Source organism: Oncorhynchus masou, chromosome 18, assembly GCF_036934945.1.
Source record: "Oncorhynchus masou masou isolate Uvic2021 chromosome 18, UVic_Omas_1.1, whole genome shotgun sequence".
NCBI lineage: Eukaryota > Metazoa > Chordata > Actinopteri > Salmoniformes > Salmonidae > Oncorhynchus > Oncorhynchus masou.
The window spans coordinates 4,419,852-4,442,701 of NC_088229.1; the positions used below are offsets into that span (position 1 = coordinate 4,419,852).

General features: G+C 48.1%; 1 protein-coding gene across 1 annotated transcript in view; it reads left to right on the top strand.

Annotated features, from left to right (window-relative positions):
* Positions 1 to 9,223: 9,223 nt before the first annotated feature.
* Positions 9,224 to 22,850, top strand: part of LOC135503858 (putative uncharacterized protein DDB_G0290521) — a 132,699-nt gene continuing 119,072 nt past the window's right edge. The window contains exon 1 of the mRNA XM_064922027.1: positions 9,224 to 10,708. Within this exon, the coding sequence (XP_064778099.1) occupies positions 9,990 to 10,708 (719 nt within the window). The 5' untranslated portion in view covers positions 9,224 to 9,989. The remainder of the gene's footprint in view (positions 10,709 to 22,850) is intronic.

A 22,850-nucleotide genomic window follows, 5' to 3' on the forward strand; every position in this document is an offset into this window, starting at 1 on the left:
GGTGACTTGGTTGGAGTGTGAGTTGAGATGTGCCTCGATCCTTGTAGAGTAAATTTAATGAAACGGTCACGAAAACTACAGGGAGATAACTTGGTAGTGTAGCTATTGAGTAACTCGTATTGTGTAGTCAACCATTTGCCACAGTGAGAAGGCTGCTCCAGAGTAGTGGAGGCTGCTGGCTAGGTGATGTGGCTCCTGGCTAATGCTGATGTGGCTCCTGGCTAATGGTGATGTGGACAGTTAGATTCTGAATATTAAAGGATTTGCACTGTTCTAAAGACTTCAGATAAAGCTTCTCAGTATTTATGGGGTGAAGCTGGAACCCACCAGGGAGAGACTGAGAGACAGAGAGAGGGAGAGACAGAGAGAGGGAGAGGGAGAGAGAGGGAGAGGGAGAGACAGAAGGAGAGAGGGAGAGACAGAAGGAGAGAGGGAGAGACAGAAGGAGAGAGGGAGAGACAGAAGGAGAGAGGGAGAGACAGAGAGAGGGAGAGAGAGGGAGAGACAGAGAGAGGGAGAGGGAGAGAGAGGGAGAGGGAGAGACAGAAGGAGAGAGGGAGAGACAGAAGGAGAGAGGGAGAGACAGAAGGAGAGAGGGAGAGACAGAAGGAGAGAGGGAGAGAGAGAGAGGGAGAGACAGAGAGAGGGAGAGACAGAGAGAGGGAGAGACAGAGAGAGGGAGAGGGAGAGACAGAAGGAGAGAGGGAGAGACAGAGAGAGGGAGAGACAGAGAGAGGGAGAGACAGAAGGAGAGACTGAGAGACAGAGAGAGGGAGAGACAGAGAGAGGGAGAGACAGAGAGAGGGAGAGGGAGAGACAGAAGGAGAGAGGGAGAGACAGAAGGAGAGAGGGAGAGACAGAAGGAGAGAGGGAGAGACAGAGAGACAGAGAGAGGGAGAGACAGAGAGAGGGAGAGACAGAGAGAGGGAGAGGGAGAGACAGAAGGAGAGAGGGAGAGACAGAGAGAGGGAGAGACAGAGAGAGGGAGAGACAGAAGGAGAGAGGGAGAGACAGAGAGAGGGAGAGACAGAGAGAGGGAGAGACAGAAGGAGAGACTGAGAGACAGAGAGAGGGAGAGACAGAGAGAGGGAGAGACAGAGAGAGGGAGAGGGAGAGACAGAAGGAGAGAGGGAGAGACAGAAGGAGAGAGGGAGAGACAGAAGGAGAGAGACAGAGACAGAAGGAGAGAGGGAGAGACAGAAGGAGAGAGGGAGAGACAGAAGGAGAGAGGGAGAGACAGAAGGAGAGAGACAGAGACAGAAGGAGAGAGGGAGAGACAGAAGGAGAGAGGGAGAGACAGAAGGAGAGAGGGAGAGACAGAGAGAGGGAGAGACAGAAGTAGAACAGAATTTAGAGCTCCACACATACACCCAGAGTAGACACTCCTACCTGCTATTAGAACACATACACCCAGAGTAGACACTCCTACCTGCTATTAGAACACATACACCCAGAGTAGACACTCCTACCTGCTATTAGAACACATTCACCCAGAGTAGACACTCCTACCTGCTATTAGAACACATTCACCCAGAGTAGACACTCCTACCTGCTATTAGAACACATTCACCCAGAGTAGACACTCCTACCTGCTATTAGAACACATTCACCCAGAGTAGACACTCCTACCTGCTATTAGAACACATACACCCAGAGTAGACACTCCTACCTGCTATTAGAACACATACACCCAGAGTAGACACTCCTACCTGCTATTAGAACACATTCACCCAGAGTAGACACTCCTACCTGCTATTAGAACACATACACCCAGAGTAGACACTCCTACCTGCTATTAGAACACATACACCCAGAGTAGACACTCCTACCTGCTATTAGAACACATACACCCAGAGTAGACACTCCTACCTGCTATTAGAACACATTCACCCAGAGTAGACACTCCTACCTGCTATTAGAACACATACACACAGAGTAGACACTCCTACCTGCTATTAGAACACATACACCCAGAGTAGACACTCCTACCTGCTATTAGAACACATACACCCAGAGTAGACACTCCTACCTGCTATTAGAACACATACACCCAGAGTAGACACTCCTACCTGCTATTAGAACACATTCACCCAGAGTAGACACTCCTACCTGCTATTAGAACACATACACCCAGAGTAGACACTCCTATCTGCTATTAGAACACATACACCCAGAGTAGACACTCCTACCTGCTATTAGAACACATACACCCAGAGTAGACACTCCTACCTGCTATTAGAACACATTCACCCAGAGTAGACACTCCTACCTGCTATTAGAACACATACACCCAGAGTAGACACTCCTACCTGCTATTAGAACACATTCACCCAGAGTAGACACTCCTAACTGCTATTAGAACACATTCACCCAGAGTAGACACTCCTACCTGCTATTAGAACACATTCACCCAGAGTAGACACTCCTACCTGCTATTAGAACACATACACCCAGAGTAGACACTCCTACCTGCTATTAGAACACATTCACCCAGAGTAGACACTCCTACCTGCTATTAGAACACATTCACCCAGAGTAGACAGTCCTACCTGCTATTAGAACACATACACCCAGAGTAGACACTCCTACCTGCTATTAGAAAACATTCACCCAGAGTAGACACTCCTACCTGCTATTAGAACACATTCACCCAGAGTAGACACTCCTACCTGCTATTAGAACACATTCACCCAGAGTAGACACTCCTACCTGCTATTAGAACACATTCACCCAGAGTAGACACTCCTACCTGCTATTAGAACACATTCACCCAGAGTAGACACTCCTACCTGCTATTAGAACACATACACCCAGAGTAGACACTCCTACCTGCTATTAGAACACATACACCCAGAGTAGACACTCCTACCTGCTATTAGAACACATTCACCCAGAGTAGACACTCCTACCTGCTATTAGAACACATACACCCAGAGTAGACACTCCTACCTGCTATTAGAACACATACACCCAGAGTAGACACTCCTACCTGCTATTAGAACACATACACCCAGAGTAGACACTCCTACCTGCTATTAGAACACATACACCCAGAGTAGACACTCCTACCTGCTATTAGAACACATACACCCAGAGTAGACACTCCTACCTGCTATTAGAACACATACACCCAGAGTAGACACTCCTACCTGCTATTAGAACACATTCACCCAGAGTAGACACTCCTACCTGCTATTAGAACACATTCACCCAGAGTAGACACTCCTACCTGCTATTAGAACACATACACCCAGAGTAGACACTCCTACCTGCTATTAGAACACATACACCCAGAGTAGACACTCCTACCTGCTATTAGAACACATTCACCCAGAGTAGACACTCCTACCTGCTATTAGAACACATACACCCAGAGTAGACACTCCTACCTGCTATTAGAACACATACACCCAGAGTAGACACTCCTACCTGCTATTAGAACACATACACCCAGAGTAGACACTCCTACCTGCTATTAGAACACATTCACCCAGAGTAGACACTCCTACCTGCTATTAGAACACATACACACAGAGTAGACACTCCTACCTGCTATTAGAACACATACACCCAGAGTAGACACTCCTACCTGCTATTAGAACACATACACACAGAGTAGACACTCCTACCTGCTATTAGAACACATACACCCAGAGTAGACACTCCTACCTGCTATTAGAACACATTCACCCAGAGTAGACACTCCTACCTGCTATTAGAACACATACACCCAGAGTAGACACTCCTATCTGCTATTAGAACACATACACCCAGAGTAGACACTCCTACCTGCTATTAGAACACATACACCCAGAGTAGACACTCCTACCTGCTATTAGAACACATTCACCCAGAGTAGACACTCCTACCTGCTATTAGAACACATACACCCAGAGTAGACACTCCTACCTGCTATTAGAACACATTCACCCAGAGTAGACACTCCTAACTGCTATTAGAACACATTCACCCAGAGTAGACACTCCTACCTGCTATTAGAACACATTCACCCAGAGTAGACACTCCTACCTGCTATTAGAACACATACACCCAGAGTAGACACTCCTACCTGCTATTAGAACACATTCACCCAGAGTAGACACTCCTACCTGCTATTAGAACACATTCACCCAGAGTAGACAGTCCTACCTGCTATTAGAACACATACACCCAGAGTAGACACTCCTACCTGCTATTAGAAAACATTCACCCAGAGTAGACACTCCTACCTGCTATTAGAACACATTCACCCAGAGTAGACACTCCTACCTGCTATTAGAACACATTCACCCAGAGTAGACACTCCTACCTGCTATTAGAACACATTCACCCAGAGTAGACACTCCTACCTGCTATTAGAACACATTCACCCAGAGTAGACACTCCTACCTGCTATTAGAACACATACACCCAGAGTAGACACTCCTACCTGCTATTAGAACACATACACCCAGAGTAGACACTCCTACCTGCTATTAGAACACATTCACCCAGAGTAGACACTCACCTGCCATACACCCAGAGTAGACACTCCTACCTGCTATTAGAACACATACACCCAGAGTAGACACTCCTACCTGCTATTAGAACACATACACCCAGAGTAGACACTCCTACCTGCTATTAGAACACATACACCCAGAGTAGACACTCCTACCTGCTATTAGAACACATACACCCAGAGTAGACACTCCTACCTGCTATTAGAACACATACACCCAGAGTAGACACTCCTACCTGCTATTAGAACACATTCACCCAGAGTAGACACTCCTACCTGCTATTAGAACACATTCACCCAGAGTAGACACTCCTACCTGCTATTAGAACACATACACCCAGAGTAGACACTCCCTACCTGCTATTAGAACACATACACAGAGTAGAGTAGACACTCCTACCTGCTATTAGAACACATACACCCAGAGTAGACACTCCTACCTGCTATTAGAACACATTCACACAGAGTAGACACTCCTACCTGCTATTAGATCACATACACCCAGAGTAGACACTCCTACCTGCTATTAGAACACATACACCCAGAGTAGACACTCCTACCTGCTATTAGAACACATAAACACAGAGTAGACACTCCTACCTGCTATTAGAACACATACACACAGAGTAGACACTCCTACCTGCTATTAGAACACATACACACAGAGTAGACACTCCTACCTGCTATTAGAACACATACACCCAGAGTAGACACTCCTACCTGCTATTAGAACACATTCACCCAGAGTAGACACTCCTACCTGCTATTAGAACACATTCACCCAGAGTAGACACTCCTACCTGCTATTAGAACACATTCACCCAGAGTAGACACTCCTACCTGCCATTAGAACACATTCACCCAGAGTAGACACTCCTACCTGCTATTAGAACACATACACCCAGAGTAGACACTCCTACCTGCTATTAGAACACATTCACCCAGAGTAGACACTCCTACCTGCTATTAGAACACATTCACCCAGAGTAGACACTCCTACCTGCTATTAGAACACATACACCCAGAGTAGACACTCCTACCTGCTATTAGAACACATACACCCAGAGTAGACACTCCTACCTGCTATTAGAACACATTCACCCAGAGTAGACACTCCTACCTGCTATTAGAACACATACACCCAGAGTAGACACTCCTACCTGCTATTAGAACACATACACCCAGAGTAGACACTCCTACCTGCTATTAGAACACATACACCCAGAGTAGACACTCCTACCTGCTATTAGAACACATACACCCAGAGTAGACACTCCTACCTGCTATTAGAACACATACACCCAGAGTAGACACTCCTACCTGCTATTAGAACACATACACCCAGAGTAGACACTCCTACCTGCTATTAGAACACATTCACCCAGAGTAGACACTCCTACCTGCTATTAGAACACATTCACCCAGAGTAGACACTCCTACCTGCTATTAGAACACATACACCCAGAGTAGACACTCCTACCTGCTATTAGAACACATACACACAGAGTAGACACTCCTACCTGCTATTAGAACACATACACCCAGAGTAGACACTCCTACCTGCTATTAGAACACATTCACACAGAGTAGACACTCCTACCTGCTATTAGATCACATACACCCAGAGTAGACACTCCTACCTGCTATTAGAACACATACACCCAGAGTAGACACTCCTACCTGCTATTAGAACACATACACACAGAGTAGACACTCCTACCTGCTATTAGAACACATACACACAGAGTAGACACTCCTACCTGCTATTAGAACACATACACACAGAGTAGACACTCCTACCTGCTATTAGAACACATACACCCAGAGTAGACACTCCTACCTGCTATTAGAACACATTCACCCAGAGTAGACACTCCTACCTGCTATTAGAACACATTCACCCAGAGTAGACACTCCTACCTGCTATTAGAACACATTCACCCAGAGTAGACACTCCTACCTGCCATTAGAACACATTCACCCAGAGTAGACACTCCTACCTGCTATTAGAACACATACACCCAGAGTAGACACTCCTACCTGCTATTAGAACACATTCACCCAGAGTAGACACTCCTACCTGCCATTAGAACACATTCACCCAGAGTAGACACTCCTACCTGCTATTAGAACACATTCACCCAGAGTAGACACTCCTACCTGCTATCAGAACACATACACCCAGAGTAGACACTCCTACCTGCTATTAGAACACATACACCCAGAGTAGACACTCCTACCTGCTATTAGAACACATTCACCCAGAGTAGACACTCCTACCTGCTATTAGAACACATTCACCCAGAGTAGACACTCCTACCTGCTATTAGAACACATTCACCCAGAGTAGACACTCCTACCTGCTATTAGAACACATACACCCAGAGTAGACACTCCTACCTGCTATTAGAACACATACACCCAGAGTAGACACTCCTACCTGCTATTAGAACACATACACCCAGAGTAGACACTCCTACCTGCTATTAGAACACATACACACAGAGTAGACACTCCTACCTGCTATTAGAACACATTCACCCAGAGTAGACACTCCTACCTGCTATTAGAACACATTCACCCAGAGTAGACACTCCTAACTGCTATTAGAACACATTCACCCAGAGTAGACACTCCTACCTGCTATTAGAACACATACACACAGAGTAGACACTCCTACCTGCTATTAGAACACATTCACCCAGAGTAGACACTCCTACCTGCTATTAGAACACATACACCCAGAGTAGACACTCCTACCTGCTATTAGATCACATACACCCAGAGTAGACACTCCTACCTGCTATTAGAACACATACACCCAGAGTAGACACTCCTACCTGCTATTAGAACACATTCACCCAGAGTAGACACTCCTAACTGCTATTAGAACACATTCACCCAGAGTAGACACTCCTACCTGCTATTAGAACACATACACCCAGAGTAGACACTCCTACCTGCTATTAGAACACATACACCCAGAGTAGACACTCCTACCTGCCATTAGAACACATTCACCCAGAGTAGACACTCCTACCTGCTATTAGGACACATACACCCAGAGTAGACACTCCTACCTGCTATTAGAACACATTCACCCAGAGTAGACACTCCTAACTGCTATTAGAACACATTCACCCAGAGTAGACACTCCTACCTGCTATTAGAACACATTCACCCAGAGTAGACACTCCTACCTGCTATTAGAACACATTCACCCAGAGTAGACACTCCTAACTGCTATTAGAACACATTCACCCCGAGTAGACACTCCTACCTGCTATTAGAACACATACACACAGAGTAGACACTCCTACCTGCTATTAGAACACATTCACCCAGAGTAGACACTCCTACCTGCTATTAGAACACATACACCCAGAGTAGACACTCCTACCTGCTATTAGATCACATACACCCAGAGTAGACACTCCTACCTGCTATTAGAACACATTCACCCAGAGTAGACACTCCTACCTGCTATTAGAACACATTCACCCAGAGTAGACACTCCTAACTGCTATTAGAACACATTCACCCAGAGTAGACACTCCTACCTGCTATTAGATCACATACACCCAGAGTAGACACTCCTACCTGCTATTAGAACACATACACCCAGAGTAGACACTCCTACCTGCTATTAGAACACATACACCCAGAGTAGACACTCCTACCTGCTATTAGATCACATACACCCAGAGTAGACACTCCTACCTGCTATTAGAACACATACACCCAGAGTAGACACTCCTACCTGCTATTAGATCACATACACCCAGAGTAGACACTCCATTCTTGGAATGGGTAACACAGAGAAGGGAGATCTCATGGAACCCCTGAGGAATGACTCAACAGATTACAAAAAAAGAAAACAACAACAAGGAAGGAGTCTTGTTGACCTGTTTGTGAGATGAACTGTCATATAATAATATACCTTTTTGAGCATGTACTCAAGGATCTCCCATATTAGACAGCATGTACTCAAGGATCTCCCATATTAGATAGCATGTACTCAAGGATCTCCCATATTAGATAGCATGTACTCAAGGATCTCCCATATTAGATAGCATGTACTCAATGCTCTCCCATATTAGATAGCATGTACTCAAGGATCTCCCATATTAGATAGCACGTACTCAAGGATCTCCCATATTAGATAGCATGTACTCAAGGATCTCCCATATTAGATAGCATGTACTCAAGGATCTCCCATATTAGATAGCATGTACTCAAGGATCTCCCATATTAGATAACATGTACTCAGGGATCTCCCATATTAGATAGCATGTACTCAGGGATCTCCCATATTAGATAGCATGTACTCAAGGATCTCCCATATTAGATAGCATGTACTCAATGATCTCTCATATTAGATAGCATGTATTCAGGGATCTCCCATATTAGATAGCATGTACTCAAGGATCTCCCATATTAGATAGCATGTACTCAGGGATCTCCCATATTAGATAGCATGTACTCAAGGATCTCCCATATTAGATAGCATGTACTCAATGATCTCCCATATTAGATAGCATGTACTCAGGGATCTCCCATATTAGATAGCATGTACTCAGGGATCTCCCATATTAGATAGCATGTACTCAATTATCTCCCATATTAGATAGACAGAGAAATCCTCATCTATCTGCTGATCAGTGACAGAACAGACAAAACTGTCATGCTCATTGTTCCTTCTTCTTTTGAATAGATGTACGTTCAAAGATGATCCTATTCAAGACGTATTCAAAGGGGACCAGGGATGACCAAGTGAAAGAGTTGGACCCCTTTACTTTTCTTCCATGGAACACGGTCTTCCTGTCTGTCCTTTTTGATAAGGGCCTCTGTTCTTCTTCTTCGTTGGAAATAACAAGACTATTATAGGACAACTATTTGACTTGGTGACATTGTGTTATATGATTTCAGAAGATGGGTTCTGACCCCTTCAAGATCACCTGACCTGATTGGACCTACCGGATGTTGGAGGCGCCAACCGACGTCTCTGGCAGGGCAAAACCAGGAACTAAAACATCTTGATCCTCTAGAGGGACCTTTTTAAAGTCGCCCCTCTCCCCCCCACTTCCTTCTGGTGGGGGGGAGGGCATAGCAGTTAGCCTATCACAGCTCAGGACTTGTCCCTTCAATAGCCAGTTAGCCTATCACAACCAGGTCTGGTCCCTTTGTTAGCAAGTTAGCCTATCACAGCTCAGGACTGGTTCCTTTGTTTGCCAGTTAGCCTATCACAGTTCAGGACTGGTCCCTTTGTTAGCTCGTTAGCGTATCACAGCTCAGGACTGGTCCCTTTGTTAGCCTGATAGCCTATCACAGCTCAGGACTGGTCCCTTTGTTAGCCTGATAGCCTATCACAGTTCAGGACTGGTCCCTTTGTTAGCTCGTTAGCGTATCACAGCTCAGGACTGGTCCCTTTGTTAGCCTGATAGCGTATCACCTGTGAGGATACTGAGACCAGGACCAGACCAGCAGCATGGAGGCTAGTCAGGGTCACAGCCAGGGCAGCCCAGAGAGCACTAACCGGGCCGTAGAGTACCTCCTGGAGCTGAACAACATCATAGAGAGCCAGCAGAAGCTCCTGGACACCCAGAGGCACCGTATCGATGAGCTAGAGGTCCAGTTAGACCGCCTGGCCCAGGAGAATAAAGATCTACGCCTGGATCGCCAGCGACCTTTACCCCCTGAACCCCCACCACCACCCGGCCCCCCGCCACCGCCTGCCAACAAAACTAGCCACACAGCCATACCCTCTGTACCAGTTCGCCCGGTTCAGACCAAGTCCTTTAGTAGTACCAGAACCAACACTACAGCCATACCCTCCGTACCAGTTCGCCCGGTTCAGACCCAGTCCTTTTATAGTACCAGTACCAACACTACAGCCATACCGGCCTCCGCACCCCCGGTACCTGTATGGGATAAACACACCCCTCGAACCCCGAAGACCCCCCACCGTACACCCCAAACCCCAAAACAAACCCCCGTCACCACCCAGACCCCCCGCACCCCCCAGACCCCTAAACGAACCCCCCACACCCCCCACACCCCGCTGACCCGGACCATCTCGACCGGAACAGGGACCAGTTTCGTGGAGATGGAGAAGGAGAGATTAAACAGGATGGAGAAAGAGAGGACAGAGAGACTTCATAGTTCCACCTTGGGAAATCCCACCAGCCACCCACACAGCCACAGACAGTAAGTCATTACGTTTATCTTTTAGTGTGTGTGTGTGTGTGTGTGTGTGTGTGTGTGTGGGTGTGTGTGTGTGTGTGTGTGGTGTGTGTGTCTGTCACCTTTAACACCACAGACAGTAAGTCATTATGTTTATCTTTTAGTGTGTGTGTGTGTGTGTGTGTGTGTGTCACCTTTAACACCACAGACTCCACTGCTAAACAGTTAGCATGGTGTTTCAAGCTACCTGACAAAAGGGCTGGACGTATACCGTATTTCACTGTAAACAGGTATTGATGCACGGACCTGTTTTCTGTTTGTTTTTTAAACTTTACCTTCTTTAATGGTATTTCAATGTTTGGTTTGTTAAATGTGACACCTAAGCCTCTGTAAAATCATAGGAGACTTGAGTCACAAACACCTTCCTGCTGTTCAGTCTGCAGTCTGCAGTGATCAGGTAGATGCAACAAGAGGTTGGTAAAACAGCAATGCTGCGGTAAGAGTTGGTGCTCGAGTTGAATAGTTTTTTTCCCGGGTGTATTTTTTATTTTTTTACAAAATATTCCATCCCGAGAATAAATCACTTTTCTCCCGGGTAACTCGGTATTTCCTGCCAAAACTGTAAGTGTCATTTAAATAGCATTATGAAACATAAATAGGCCACTGTCTGGATTTGATTGGAGCTTTGATATTCTAACCTGATGTAACCTGAGCCTGATAGGACAGGCACTTATTTAAATAAGTATATGAATAATACATATAAATAGGCCACTGTCTGGATTTGATTGGAGCTTTGATATTCTAACCTGATGTAACCTGAGCCTGATAGGACAGGCACTTATTTAAATAAGTATATGAATAATACATATAAATAGGCCACTGTCTGGATTTGATTGGAGCTTTGATATTCTAACCTGATGTAACCTGAGCCTGATAGGACAGGCACTTATTTAAATAAGTATATGAATAATACATATAAATAGGCCACTGTCTGGATTTGATTGGAGCTTTGACATTCTAAACTGATGTAACCTGAGCCTGATAGGACAGGCACTTCAGAACAAACTTCCTGTAGATTTTTTAGTGGTGGAGGGGCTTTCTGTAGTTCCATTTAGAGAATCTGTTTTTCAATGTGTTTAAATGGGCTAATAGCACTAAGGCCAAATAGAAATGTTCATTAAATCTTGTTTTATATATATATATATATATATATATATATATATATATATATATATATATATATATATATATATATATATATATATATATATATATATATGTTTTATACTTCAGGGGGTCTTAAGATCAAAAATCAAATATCAAAAAGATTCCTTGTTATGTAATGACCTTCTTAATACAATTCCATATCGCTTAGTAGAACAAGTGTTCCATACCGAGAAAAAATCACCAAAAACCTGGAAATGTCATTCAAAAGCACTATCTGGATTTGATTAGAGCTTTGATAGAACATTCTAACCTGATGTAACCTGAGCTTGATGAGACATACATTTAATACATTTAATGAGTCCAAGCAACAAAAAAGCCCAAATGATTGTGTTGTTATCCAATACATACTGTACCTAGATATATGCTCTCTTGGGTAAATCAATGAAACTAGCTCCAGTAGGCTAATTGTATTGAGTGTGAACTATATTACTGTACAGTATTGTGTTATATAACTGGAATTATGCACTTGGTTCAAATCATGATGAATCAGGCAGAGAACATGGGATTTTGGTGCAGCACATACGGCCTACAAAGTCACAAGTATAGGCTAGCAAATTTGATTTACATTTTTGAATATGTTTATTTGTATAATTAGTAGACTAACACGTATTTAATTTCCTTTCATATCTCCCCTGATGTTATTAGCCTACTTCCTCTTTCTCTATTGTTGCTTCATTCCTTCCTCACTTTCAACAGTTACATGAAATACGTTTCGTTGTCCTTCTCTTTCGTTGTCCTTATCTTTCGTTGTCCTTCTCTTTCGTTGTCCTTATCTTTCGTTGTCCTTATCTTTCGTTGTCCTTCTCTTTCGTTGTCCTTCTCTTTCGTTGTCCTTCTCTTTCGTTGTCCTTCTCTTTCGTTGTCCTTCTCTTTCGTTGTCCTTATCTTTCGTTGTCCTTATCTTTCGTAGTCCTTCTCTTTCTTTGTCCTTCTCTTTCGTCGTCCTTCTCTTTCGTCGTCCTTCTCTTTCGTCGTCCTTCTCTTTCGTCGTCCTTCTCTTTCGTCGTCCTTCTCTTTCGTTGTCCTTCTCTTTCGTTGTCCTTCTCTTTCGTTGCAAGAGACAGAGGATATAAGTTAGGAGCTCTTATCCCATCATTAATTAACTAATTATAAGGCTAATACTACATTTAATATGTTACCTGAAAGAGATAAGCTAGGACATCGATATACAGTTGAAGTCAGAAGTTTACATACACTTTAGCCAAATACATTTAAACTCCGTTTTTCACAATTCCTGACATTTAATCCATATAAAGTCCCTGTCTTAGGTCAGTTAGGAACACCACTTTATTTTAAGAATGTGAAATGTCAGAATAATGGTAGAGATAATTATTTATTTCAGATTTTATTTCTTTCATCACATTCCCAGTGGGTCAGAAGTTTACATACACTCAATTAGTATTTGGTAGCATTGCCTTTAAATTGTTTAACTTGGTTCAAACGTTTCGGGTAGCCTTTCACAAGCTTCTCACAATAAGTTGGGTGAATTTTGGCCCATTCCTCCTGACAGAGCTGGTGTAACTGAGTCAGGTTTGTAGGCCTTCTTGCTCGCACACACTTTTTCAGTTCTGCCCACAACTTTTCTATGGGATTGAGGTCAGGGCTTTGTGATGGCCACTCCAATAACTTGCCTTTGTTGTCCTTAAGCCATTTTTCCACAACTTTGGAAGTATGCCTGGGGTCATTGACCATTTGGAAGACCCATTTGCATCCAAGCTTTTAACTTCCTGACTGATGTCTTGAGATGTTGCTTCAATATATTCACATAATATTCCTGCCTCATGATGCCATCTATTTTGTGAAGTGCACCAGTCCCTCCTGCAGCAAGGAACCCCATGCTTCAAGGTTGGGATGGTGTTCTTCGGCTTGCAAGCCTCCCCGTTTTCCCTCCAAACGTAACAATGGTCATTATGGCCAACCAGTTCTATTTTTGTTTCATCAGACCAGAGGACATTTCTACCAAAAGTACAATCTTTGTCCCCATGTGCAGTTGTAAACCGTAGGTTGTATTTCTTATGGCGGTTTTCAAATGTTTAGGGCTATACATCAATCTAGACCAGGATGATTTATTTTGGATGCAATTTGAATGGAATTGATAGAGAGAGAGAGAGGACTGTGACAGAGTGCTCGTACTGATTTAAAGCAACGATATTCGAGTGACAGACTGTTTTTAAACTCTGCAGCTGCAATAAAATAATAAATATATATATTTACAATTAAAAAACAAGGTGACCCCTGACCCCCAGATGGATGATGGTACATGAGATTCCATTCAGTCTCTATGTTACTGTAGCACTATGCTGCAGTAAATGTTTATTTCTTAATTGTTTTATTTCACCTTTATTTAACCAGGTAGGCTAGTTGAGAACACCTTTATTTAACCAGGTAGGCTAGTTGAGAACACCTTTATTTAACCAGGTAGGCTAGTTAAGAACACCTTTATTTAACCAGGTAGGCTAGTTGAGAACACCTTTATTTAACCAGGTAGGCTAGTTGAGAACACCTTTATTTAACCAGGTAGGCTAGTTGAGAACACCTTTATTTAACCAGGTAGGCTAGTTGAGAACACCTTTATTTAACCAGGTAGGCTAGTTAAGAACAAGTTCTCATTTACAACTGCGACCTGGCCAAGATAAAGCAAAGCAGTGAGACACAAACAATAACACTGAGATACACATGGAGTAAAACAAACATACAGTCAATAATACAGTAGAAAAAGTCTATATACAGTGTGTGCAAATTAGGTGAGATAAGGGAGGTCATGTAGGCCAACCTGTCATAAGACAACATCTCAGTCTGGGATGGGCTGTCTGTCTGAGATGGGCTGTCTGTCTGAGATGGCCTGTCTGTCTGAGATGGGCTGTCTGTCTGTCTGTCTGAGATGGGCTGTCTGTCTGAGATGGGCTGTCTCTCTGAGATGGGCTGTCTCTCTGAGATGGGCTGTCTCTCTGAGATGGGCTGTCTGTCTGAGATGGGCTGTCTGTCTGAGATGGGCTGTCTGTCTGAGATGGGCTGTCTGTCTGAGATTGGCTGTCTGTCTGAGATGGGCTGTCTGTCTGAGATGGGCTGTCTGTCTGGGATGGGCTGTCTGTCTGAGATGGGCTGTCTGTCTGTCTGAGATGGGCTGTCAGTCTGAGATGGGCTGTCTGTCTGAGATGGGCTGTCTGTCTGAGATGGGCTGTCTGTCTGAGATGGCCTGTCTGTCTGAGATGGGCTGTCTGTCTGAGATGGGCTGTCTGTCTGAGATGGGCTGTCTGTCTGAGATGGCCTGTCTGTCTGAGATGGGCTGTCTGTCTGAGATGGGCTGTCTGTCTGAGATGGGCTGTCTGTCTGAGATGGGCTGTCTGTCTGGGATGGCCTGTCTGTCTGGGATGGGCTGTCTGTCTGAGATGGGCTGTCTGTCTGAGATGGGCTGGCTGTCTGAGATGGGCTGTCTGTCTGAGATGGTCTGTCTGTCTGAGATGGTCTGTCTGTCTGAGATGGGCTGTCTGTCTGAGATGGGCTGTCTGTCTGAGATGGTCTGTCTGTCTGAGATGGGCTGTCTGTCTGAGATGGGCTGTCTGTCTGAGATGGTCTGTCTGTCTGAGATGGGCTGTCTGTCTGAGATGGGCTGTCTGTCTGAGATGGCCTGTCTGTCTGAGATGGGCTGTCTGTCTGAGATGGGCTGTCTGTCAGCCTGAGATGGGCTGTCTGAGATGGGCTGTCTGTCTGTCTGAGATGGGCTGTCTGTCTGAGATGGGCTGTCTGTCTGAGATGGGCTGTCTGTCTGTCTGAGATGGGCTGTCTGTCTGAGATGGGCTGTCTGTCTGAGATGGGCTGTCTGTCTGAGATGGCCTGTCTGTCTGAGATGGGCTGTCTGTCTGAGATGGTCTGTCTGTCTGAGATGGTCTGTCTGTCTGAGATGGGCTGTCTGTCTGAGATGGGCTGTCTGTCTGAGATGGTCTGTCTGTCTGAGATGGTCTGTCTGTCTGAGATGGGCTGTCTGTCTGAGATGGGCTGTCTGTCTGAGATGGGCTGTCTGTCTGAGGGCTGTCTGTCTGATGGGCTGTCTGTCTGAGATGGGCTGTCTGTCTGAGATGGGCTGTCTGTCTGAGATGGGCTGTCTGTCTGAGATGGTCTGTCAGTCTGAGATGGCCTGTCTGTCTGTCTGAGATGGGCTGTCTGTCTGGGATGGGCTGTCTGTCTGAGATGGTCTGTCTGTCTGAGATGGCCTGTCTGTCTGTCTGAGATGGGCTGTCTGTCTGTCTGGGATGGGCTGTCTGTCTGGGATGGGCTGTCTGTCTGAGATGGTCTGTCTGTCTGAGATGGGCTGTCTGTCTGAGATGGGCTGTCTGTCTGAGATGGTCTGTCTGTCTGAGATGGGCTGTCTGTCTGAGATGGGCTGTCTGTCTGAGATGGTCTGTCAGTCTGAGATGGCCTGTCTGTCTGTCTGAGATGGGCTGTCTGTCTGTCTGGGATGGGCTGTCTGTCTGGGATGGGCTGTCTGTCTGAGATAGTCTGTCTGTCTGAGATGGGCTGTCTGTCTGAGATGGGCTGTCTGAGATGGGCTGTCTGTCTGAGATGGTCTGTCTGTCTGAGATGGGCTGTCTGTCTGAGATGGGCTGTCTGTCTGAGATGGGCTGTCTGTCTGAGATGGGCTGTCTGTCTGAGATGGTCTGTCTGAGATGGGCTGTCTGTCTGAGATGGGCTGTCTGTCTGAGATGGGCTGTCTGTCTGTCTGAGATGGGCTGTCTGTCTGAGATGGGCTGTCTGTCTGAGATGGGCTGTCAGTCTGAGATGTGCTGTCTGTCTGAGATGGGCTGTCTGTCTGAGATGGGCTGTCTGTCTGAGATGGGCTGTCAGTCTGAGATGTGCTGTCTGTCTGAGATGGGCTGTCTGTCTGAGATGGGCTGTCTGTCTGAGATGGGCTGTCTGTCTGAGATGGGCTGTCTGTCTGAGATGGGCTGTCTGTCTGAGATGGGCTGTCTGTCTGAGATGGGCTGTCTGTCTGAGATGGGCTGTCTGTCTGAGATGGGCTGTCTGTCTGAGATGGGCTGTCTGTCTGAGATGGGCTGTCAGTCTGTCTGAGATGGGCTGTCTGTCTAGGATGGGCTGTCTGTCTGTCTGAGATGGGCTGTCTGTCTGAGATGGGCTGTCAGTCTGTCTGAGATGGGCTGTCTGTCTAGGATGGGCTGTCTGTCTGTCTGAGATGGGCTGTCTGTCTGAGATGGGCTGTCTGTCTGAGATGGGCTGTCTGTCTGAGATGGGCTGTCTGTCTGAGATGGGCTGTCTGTCTGAGATGGGCTGTCTGTCTGAGATGGGCTGTCTGTCTGAGATGGGCTGTCTGTCTGAGATGGGCAGTCTGTCTGAGATGGGCTGTCTGTCTGAGATGGGCTGTCTGTCTGTCTGAGATGGGCTGTCTGTCTGAGATGGGCTGTCTCTCTGAGATGGGCTGTCCGTCTGAGATGGGCTGTCTGTCTGAGATGGGCTGTCTGTCTGAGATGGGCTGTCTGTCTGGGATGGGCTGTCTGTCTGAGATGGGCTGTCTGTCTGTCTGGGATGGGCTGTCTGTCTGAGATGGGCTGTCTGTCTGAGATGGGCTGTCTCTCTGAGATGGGCTGTCTGTCTGAGATGGGCTGTCTGTCTGAGATGGGCTGTCTGTCTGAGATGGGCTGTCTGTCTGATATGGGCTGTCTGTCTGGGATGGGCTGTCTGTCTGAGATGGGCTGTCTGTCTGTCTGGGATGGGCTGTCTGTCTGAGATGGGCTGTCTGTCTGAGATGGGCTGTCAGTCTGAGATGGGCTGTCTGTCTGAGATGGGCTGTCTGTCTGAGATGGGCTGTCTGTCTGTCTGGGATGGGCTGTCTGTCTGTCTGAGATGGGCTGTCTGTCTGTCTGGGATGGGCTGTCTGTCTGAGATGGGCTGTCTGTCTGGGATGGGCTGTCTGTCTGAGATGGGCTGTCTGTCTGAGACGGGCTGTCTGTCTGAGATGGGCTGTCTGTCTGAGATGGGCTGTCTGTCTGAGATGGGCTGTCTGTCTGAGATGGGCTGTCTCTCTGAGATGGGCTGTCTGTCTGAGATGGGCTGTCTGTCTGAGATGGGCTGTCTGTCTGAGATGGGCTGTCTGTCTGTCTGAGATGGGCTGTCTCTCTGAGATGGGCTGTCTGTCTGAGATGGGCTGTCTGTCTGTCTGAGATGGGCTGTCTGTCTGATATGGGCTGTCTGTCTGAGATGGGCTGTCTGTCTGGGATGGGCTGTCTGTCTGAGATGGGCTGTCAGTCTGAGATGGGCTGTCTGTCTGAGATGGGCTGTCTGTCTGAGATGGGCTGTCTGTCTGGGATGGGCTGTCTGTCTGAGATGGGCTGTCTGTCTGAGATGGGCTGTCTGTCTGTCTGGGATGGGCTGTCTGTCTGAGATGGGCTGTCTGTCTGAGATGGGCTGTCTGTCTGGGATGGGCTGTCTGTCTGAGATGGGCTGTCTGTCTGTCTGAGATGGGCTGTCTGTCAGTCTGAGATGGGCTGTCTGTCTGAGATGGGCTGTCTGTCTGAGATGGGCTGTCTGTCTGAGATGGGCTGGTCTGTTGTCTGTCTGTCTGAGATGGGCTGTCTGTCTGAGATGGGCTGTCTGTCTGTCTGAGATGGGCTGTCTGTCTGGGATGGGCTGTCTGTCTGAGATGGGCTGTCTGTCTGAGATGGGCTGTCTGTCTGGCTGTCAGTCTGAGATGGGCTGTCTGTCTGGGATGGGCTGTCTGTCTGAGATGGGCTGTCTGTCTGAGATGGGCTGTCTGTCTGTCTGAGATGGGCTGTCTGTCTGGGATGGGCTGTCTGTCTGAGATGGGCTGTCTGTCTGAGATAGGCTGTCAGTCTGGGATGGGCTGTCTGTCTGAGATGGGCTGTCTGTCTGAGATGGGCTGTCTGTCTGAGATGGGCTGTCTGTCTGAGATGGGCTGTCTGTCTGGGATGGGTTGTCTGTCTGTCTGAGATGGGCTGTCTGTCTGAGATGGGCTGTCTGTCTGTCTGAGATGGGCTGTCTGTCTGTCTGAGATAGGCTGTCAGTCTGAGATGGGCTGTCTGTCTGAGATGGGCTGTCTGTCTGAGATGGGCTGTCTGTCTGAGATGGGCTGTCTGTCTGAGATGGGCTGTCTGTCTGTCTGGGATGGGCTGTCTGTCTGAGATGGGCTGTCAGTCTGAGATGGGCTGTCTGTCTGAGATGGGCTGTCTGTCTGTCTGGGATGGGCTGTCTGTCTGAGATGGGCTGTCTGTCTGGGATGGGCTGTCTGTCTGTCTGAGATGGGCTGTCTGTCTGGGATGGGCTGTCTGTCTGAGATGGGCTGTCTGTCTGAGATGGCCTGTCTGTCTGAGATGGGCTGTCTGTCTGAGATGGGCTGTCTGTCTGAGATGGGCTGTCTGTCTGAGATGGGCTGTCTGTCTGAGATGGGCTGTCAGTCTGAGATGGGCTGTCTGTCTGAGATGGGCTGTCTGTCTGAGATGGGCTGGCTGTCTGAGATGGGCTGTCTGTCTGAGATGGTCTGTCTGTCTGAGATGGGCTGTCTGTCTGGGATGGGCTGTCTGTCTGAGATGGGCTGTCTGTCTGGGATGGGCTGTCTGTCTGAGATGGGCTGTCTGTCTGAGATGGGCTGTCTGTCTGAGATGGGCTGTCTGTCTGAGATGGGCTGTCAGTCTGGGATGGGCTGTCTGTCTGAGATGGCCTGTCAGTCTGGGATGGGCTGTCTGTCTGAGATGGGCTGTCTGTCAGCCTGAGATGGGCTGTCTGAGATGGGCTGTCTGTCTGTCTGAGATGGGCTGTCTGTCTGAGATGGGCTGTCTGTCTGAGATGGGCTGTCTGTCTGTCTGAGATGGGCTGTCTGTCTGAGATGGGCTGTCTGTCTGAGATGGGCTGTCTGTCTGAGATGGCCTGTCTGTCTGAGATGGGCTGTCTGTCTGAGATGGTCTGTCTGTCTGAGATGGTCTGTCTGTCTGAGATGGGCTGTCTGTCTGAGATGGGCTGTCTGTCTGAGATGGTCTGTCTGTCTGAGATGGTCTGTCTGTCTGAGATGGGCTGTCTGTCTGAGATGGGCTGTCTGTCTGAGATGGGCTGTCTGTCTGAGATGGGCTGTCTGTCTGAGATGGGCTGTCTGTCTGAGATGGGCTGTCTGTCTGAGATGGGCTGTCTGTCTGAGATGGTCTGTCAGTCTGAGATGGCCTGTCTGTCTGTCTGAGATGGGCTGTCTGTCTGGGATGGGCTGTCTGTCTGAGATGGTCTGTCTGTCTGAGATGGCCTGTCTGTCTGTCTGAGATGGGCTGTCTGTCTGTCTGGGATGGGCTGTCTGTCTGGGATGGGCTGTCTGTCTGAGATGGTCTGTCTGTCTGAGATGGGCTGTCTGTCTGAGATGGGCTGTCTGTCTGAGATGGTCTGTCTGTCTGAGATGGGCTGTCTGTCTGAGATGGGCTGTCTGTCTGAGATGGTCTGTCAGTCTGAGATGGCCTGTCTGTCTGTCTGAGATGGGCTGTCTGTCTGTCTGGGATGGGCTGTCTGTCTGGGATGGGCTGTCTGTCTGAGATAGTCTGTCTGTCTGAGATGGGCTGTCTGTCTGAGATGGGCTGTCTGTCTGAGATGGTCTGTCTGTCTGAGATGGGCTGTCTGTCTGAGATGGGCTGTCTGTCTGAGATGGGCTGTCTGTCTGAGATGGGCTGTCTGTCTGAGATGGTCTGTCTGAGATGGGCTGTCTGTCTGAGATGGGCTGTCTGTCTGAGATGGGCTGTCTGTCTGTCTGAGATGGGCTGTCTGTCTGAGATGGGCTGTCTGTCTGAGATGGGCTGTCAGTCTGAGATGTGCTGTCTGTCTGAGATGGGCTGTCTGTCTGAGATGGGCTGTCTGTCTGAGATGGGCTGTCAGTCTGAGATGTGCTGTCTGTCTGAGATGGGCTGTCTGTCTGAGATGGGCTGTCTGTCTGAGATGGGCTGTCTGTCTGAGATGGGCTGTCTGTCTGAGATGGGCTGTCTGTCTGAGATGGGCTGTCTGTCTGAGATGGGCTGTCTGTCTGAGATGGGCTGTCTGTCTGAGATGGGCTGTCTGTCTGAGATGGGCTGTCTGTCTGAGATGGGCTGTCAGTCTGTCTGAGATGGGCTGTCTGTCTAGGATGGGCTGTCTGTCTGTCTGAGATGGGCTGTCTGTCTGAGATGGGCTGTCAGTCTGTCTGAGATGGGCTGTCTGTCTAGGATGGGCTGTCTGTCTGTCTGAGATGGGCTGTCTGTCTGAGATGGGCTGTCTGTCTGAGATGGGCTGTCTGTCTGAGATGGGCTGTCTGTCTGAGATGGGCTGTCTGTCTGAGATGGGCTGTCTGTCTGAGATGGGCTGTCTGTCTGAGATGGGCTGTCTGTCTGAGATGGGCAGTCTGTCTGAGATGGGCTGTCTGTCTGAGATGGGCTGTCTGTCTGTCTGAGATGGGCTGTCTGTCTGAGATGGGCTGTCTCTCTGAGATGGGCTGTCCGTCTGAGATGGGCTGTCTGTCTGAGATGGGCTGTCTGTCTGAGATGGGCTGTCTGTCTGGGATGGGCTGTCTGTCTGAGATGGGCTGTCTGTCTGTCTGGGATGGGCTGTCTGTCTGAGATGGGCTGTCTGTCTGAGATGGGCTGTCTCTCTGAGATGGGCTGTCTGTCTGAGATGGGCTGTCTGTCTGAGATGGGCTGTCTGTCTGAGATGGGCTGTCTGTCTGATATGGGCTGTCTGTCTGGGATGGGCTGTCTGTCTGAGATGGGCTGTCTGTCTGTCTGGGATGGGCTGTCTGTCTGAGATGGGCTGTCTGTCTGAGATGGGCTGTCAGTCTGAGATGGGCTGTCTGTCTGAGATGGGCTGTCTGTCTGAGATGGGCTGTCTGTCTGTCTGGGATGGGCTGTCTGTCTGTCTGAGATGGGCTGTCTGTCTGTCTGGGATGGGCTGTCTGTCTGAGATGGGCTGTCTGTCTGGGATGGGCTGTCTGTCTGAGATGGGCTGTCTGTCTGAGACGGGCTGTCTGTCTGAGATGGGCTGTCTGTCTGAGATGGGCTGTCTGTCTGAGATGGGCTGTCTGTCTGAGATGGGCTGTCTCTCTGAGATGGGCTGTCTGTCTGAGATGGGCTGTCTGTCTGAGATGGGCTGTCTGTCTGAGATGGGCTGTCTGTCTGTCTGAGATGGGCTGTCTCTCTGAGATGGGCTGTCTGTCTGAGATGGGCTGTCTGTCTGTCTGAGATGGGCTGTCTGTCTGATATGGGCTGTCTGTCTGAGATGGGCTGTCTGTCTGGGATGGGCTGTCTGTCTGAGATGGGCTGTCAGTCTGAGATGGGCTGTCTGTCTGAGATGGGCTGTCTGTCTGAGATGGGCTGTCTGTCTGGGATGGGCTGTCTGTCTGAGATGGGCTGTCTGTCTGAGATGGGCTGTCTGTCTGTCTGGGATGGGCTGTCTGTCTGAGATGGGCTGTCTGTCTGAGATGGGCTGTCTGTCTGGGATGGGCTGTCTGTCTGAGATGGGCTGTCTGTCTGTCTGAGATGGGCTGTCTGTCAGTCTGAGATGGGCTGTCTGTCTGAGATGGGCTGTCTGTCTGAGATGGGCTGTCTGTCTGAGATGGGTTGTCTGTCTGTCTGAGATGGGCTGTCTGTCTGAGATGGGCTGTCTGTCTGTCTGAGATGGGCTGTCTGTCTGGGATGGGCTGTCTGTCTGAGATGGGCTGTCTGTCTGAGATAGGCTGTCAGTCTGAGATGGGCTGTCTGTCTGGGATGGGCTGTCTGTCTGAGATGGGCTGTCTGTCTGAGATGGGCTGTCTGTCTGTCTGAGATGGGCTGTCTGTCTGGGATGGGCTGTCTGTCTGAGATGGGCTGTCTGTCTGAGATAGGCTGTCAGTCTGGGATGGGCTGTCTGTCTGAGATGGGCTGTCTGTCTGAGATGGGCTGTCTGTCTGAGATGGGCTGTCTGTCTGAGATGGGCT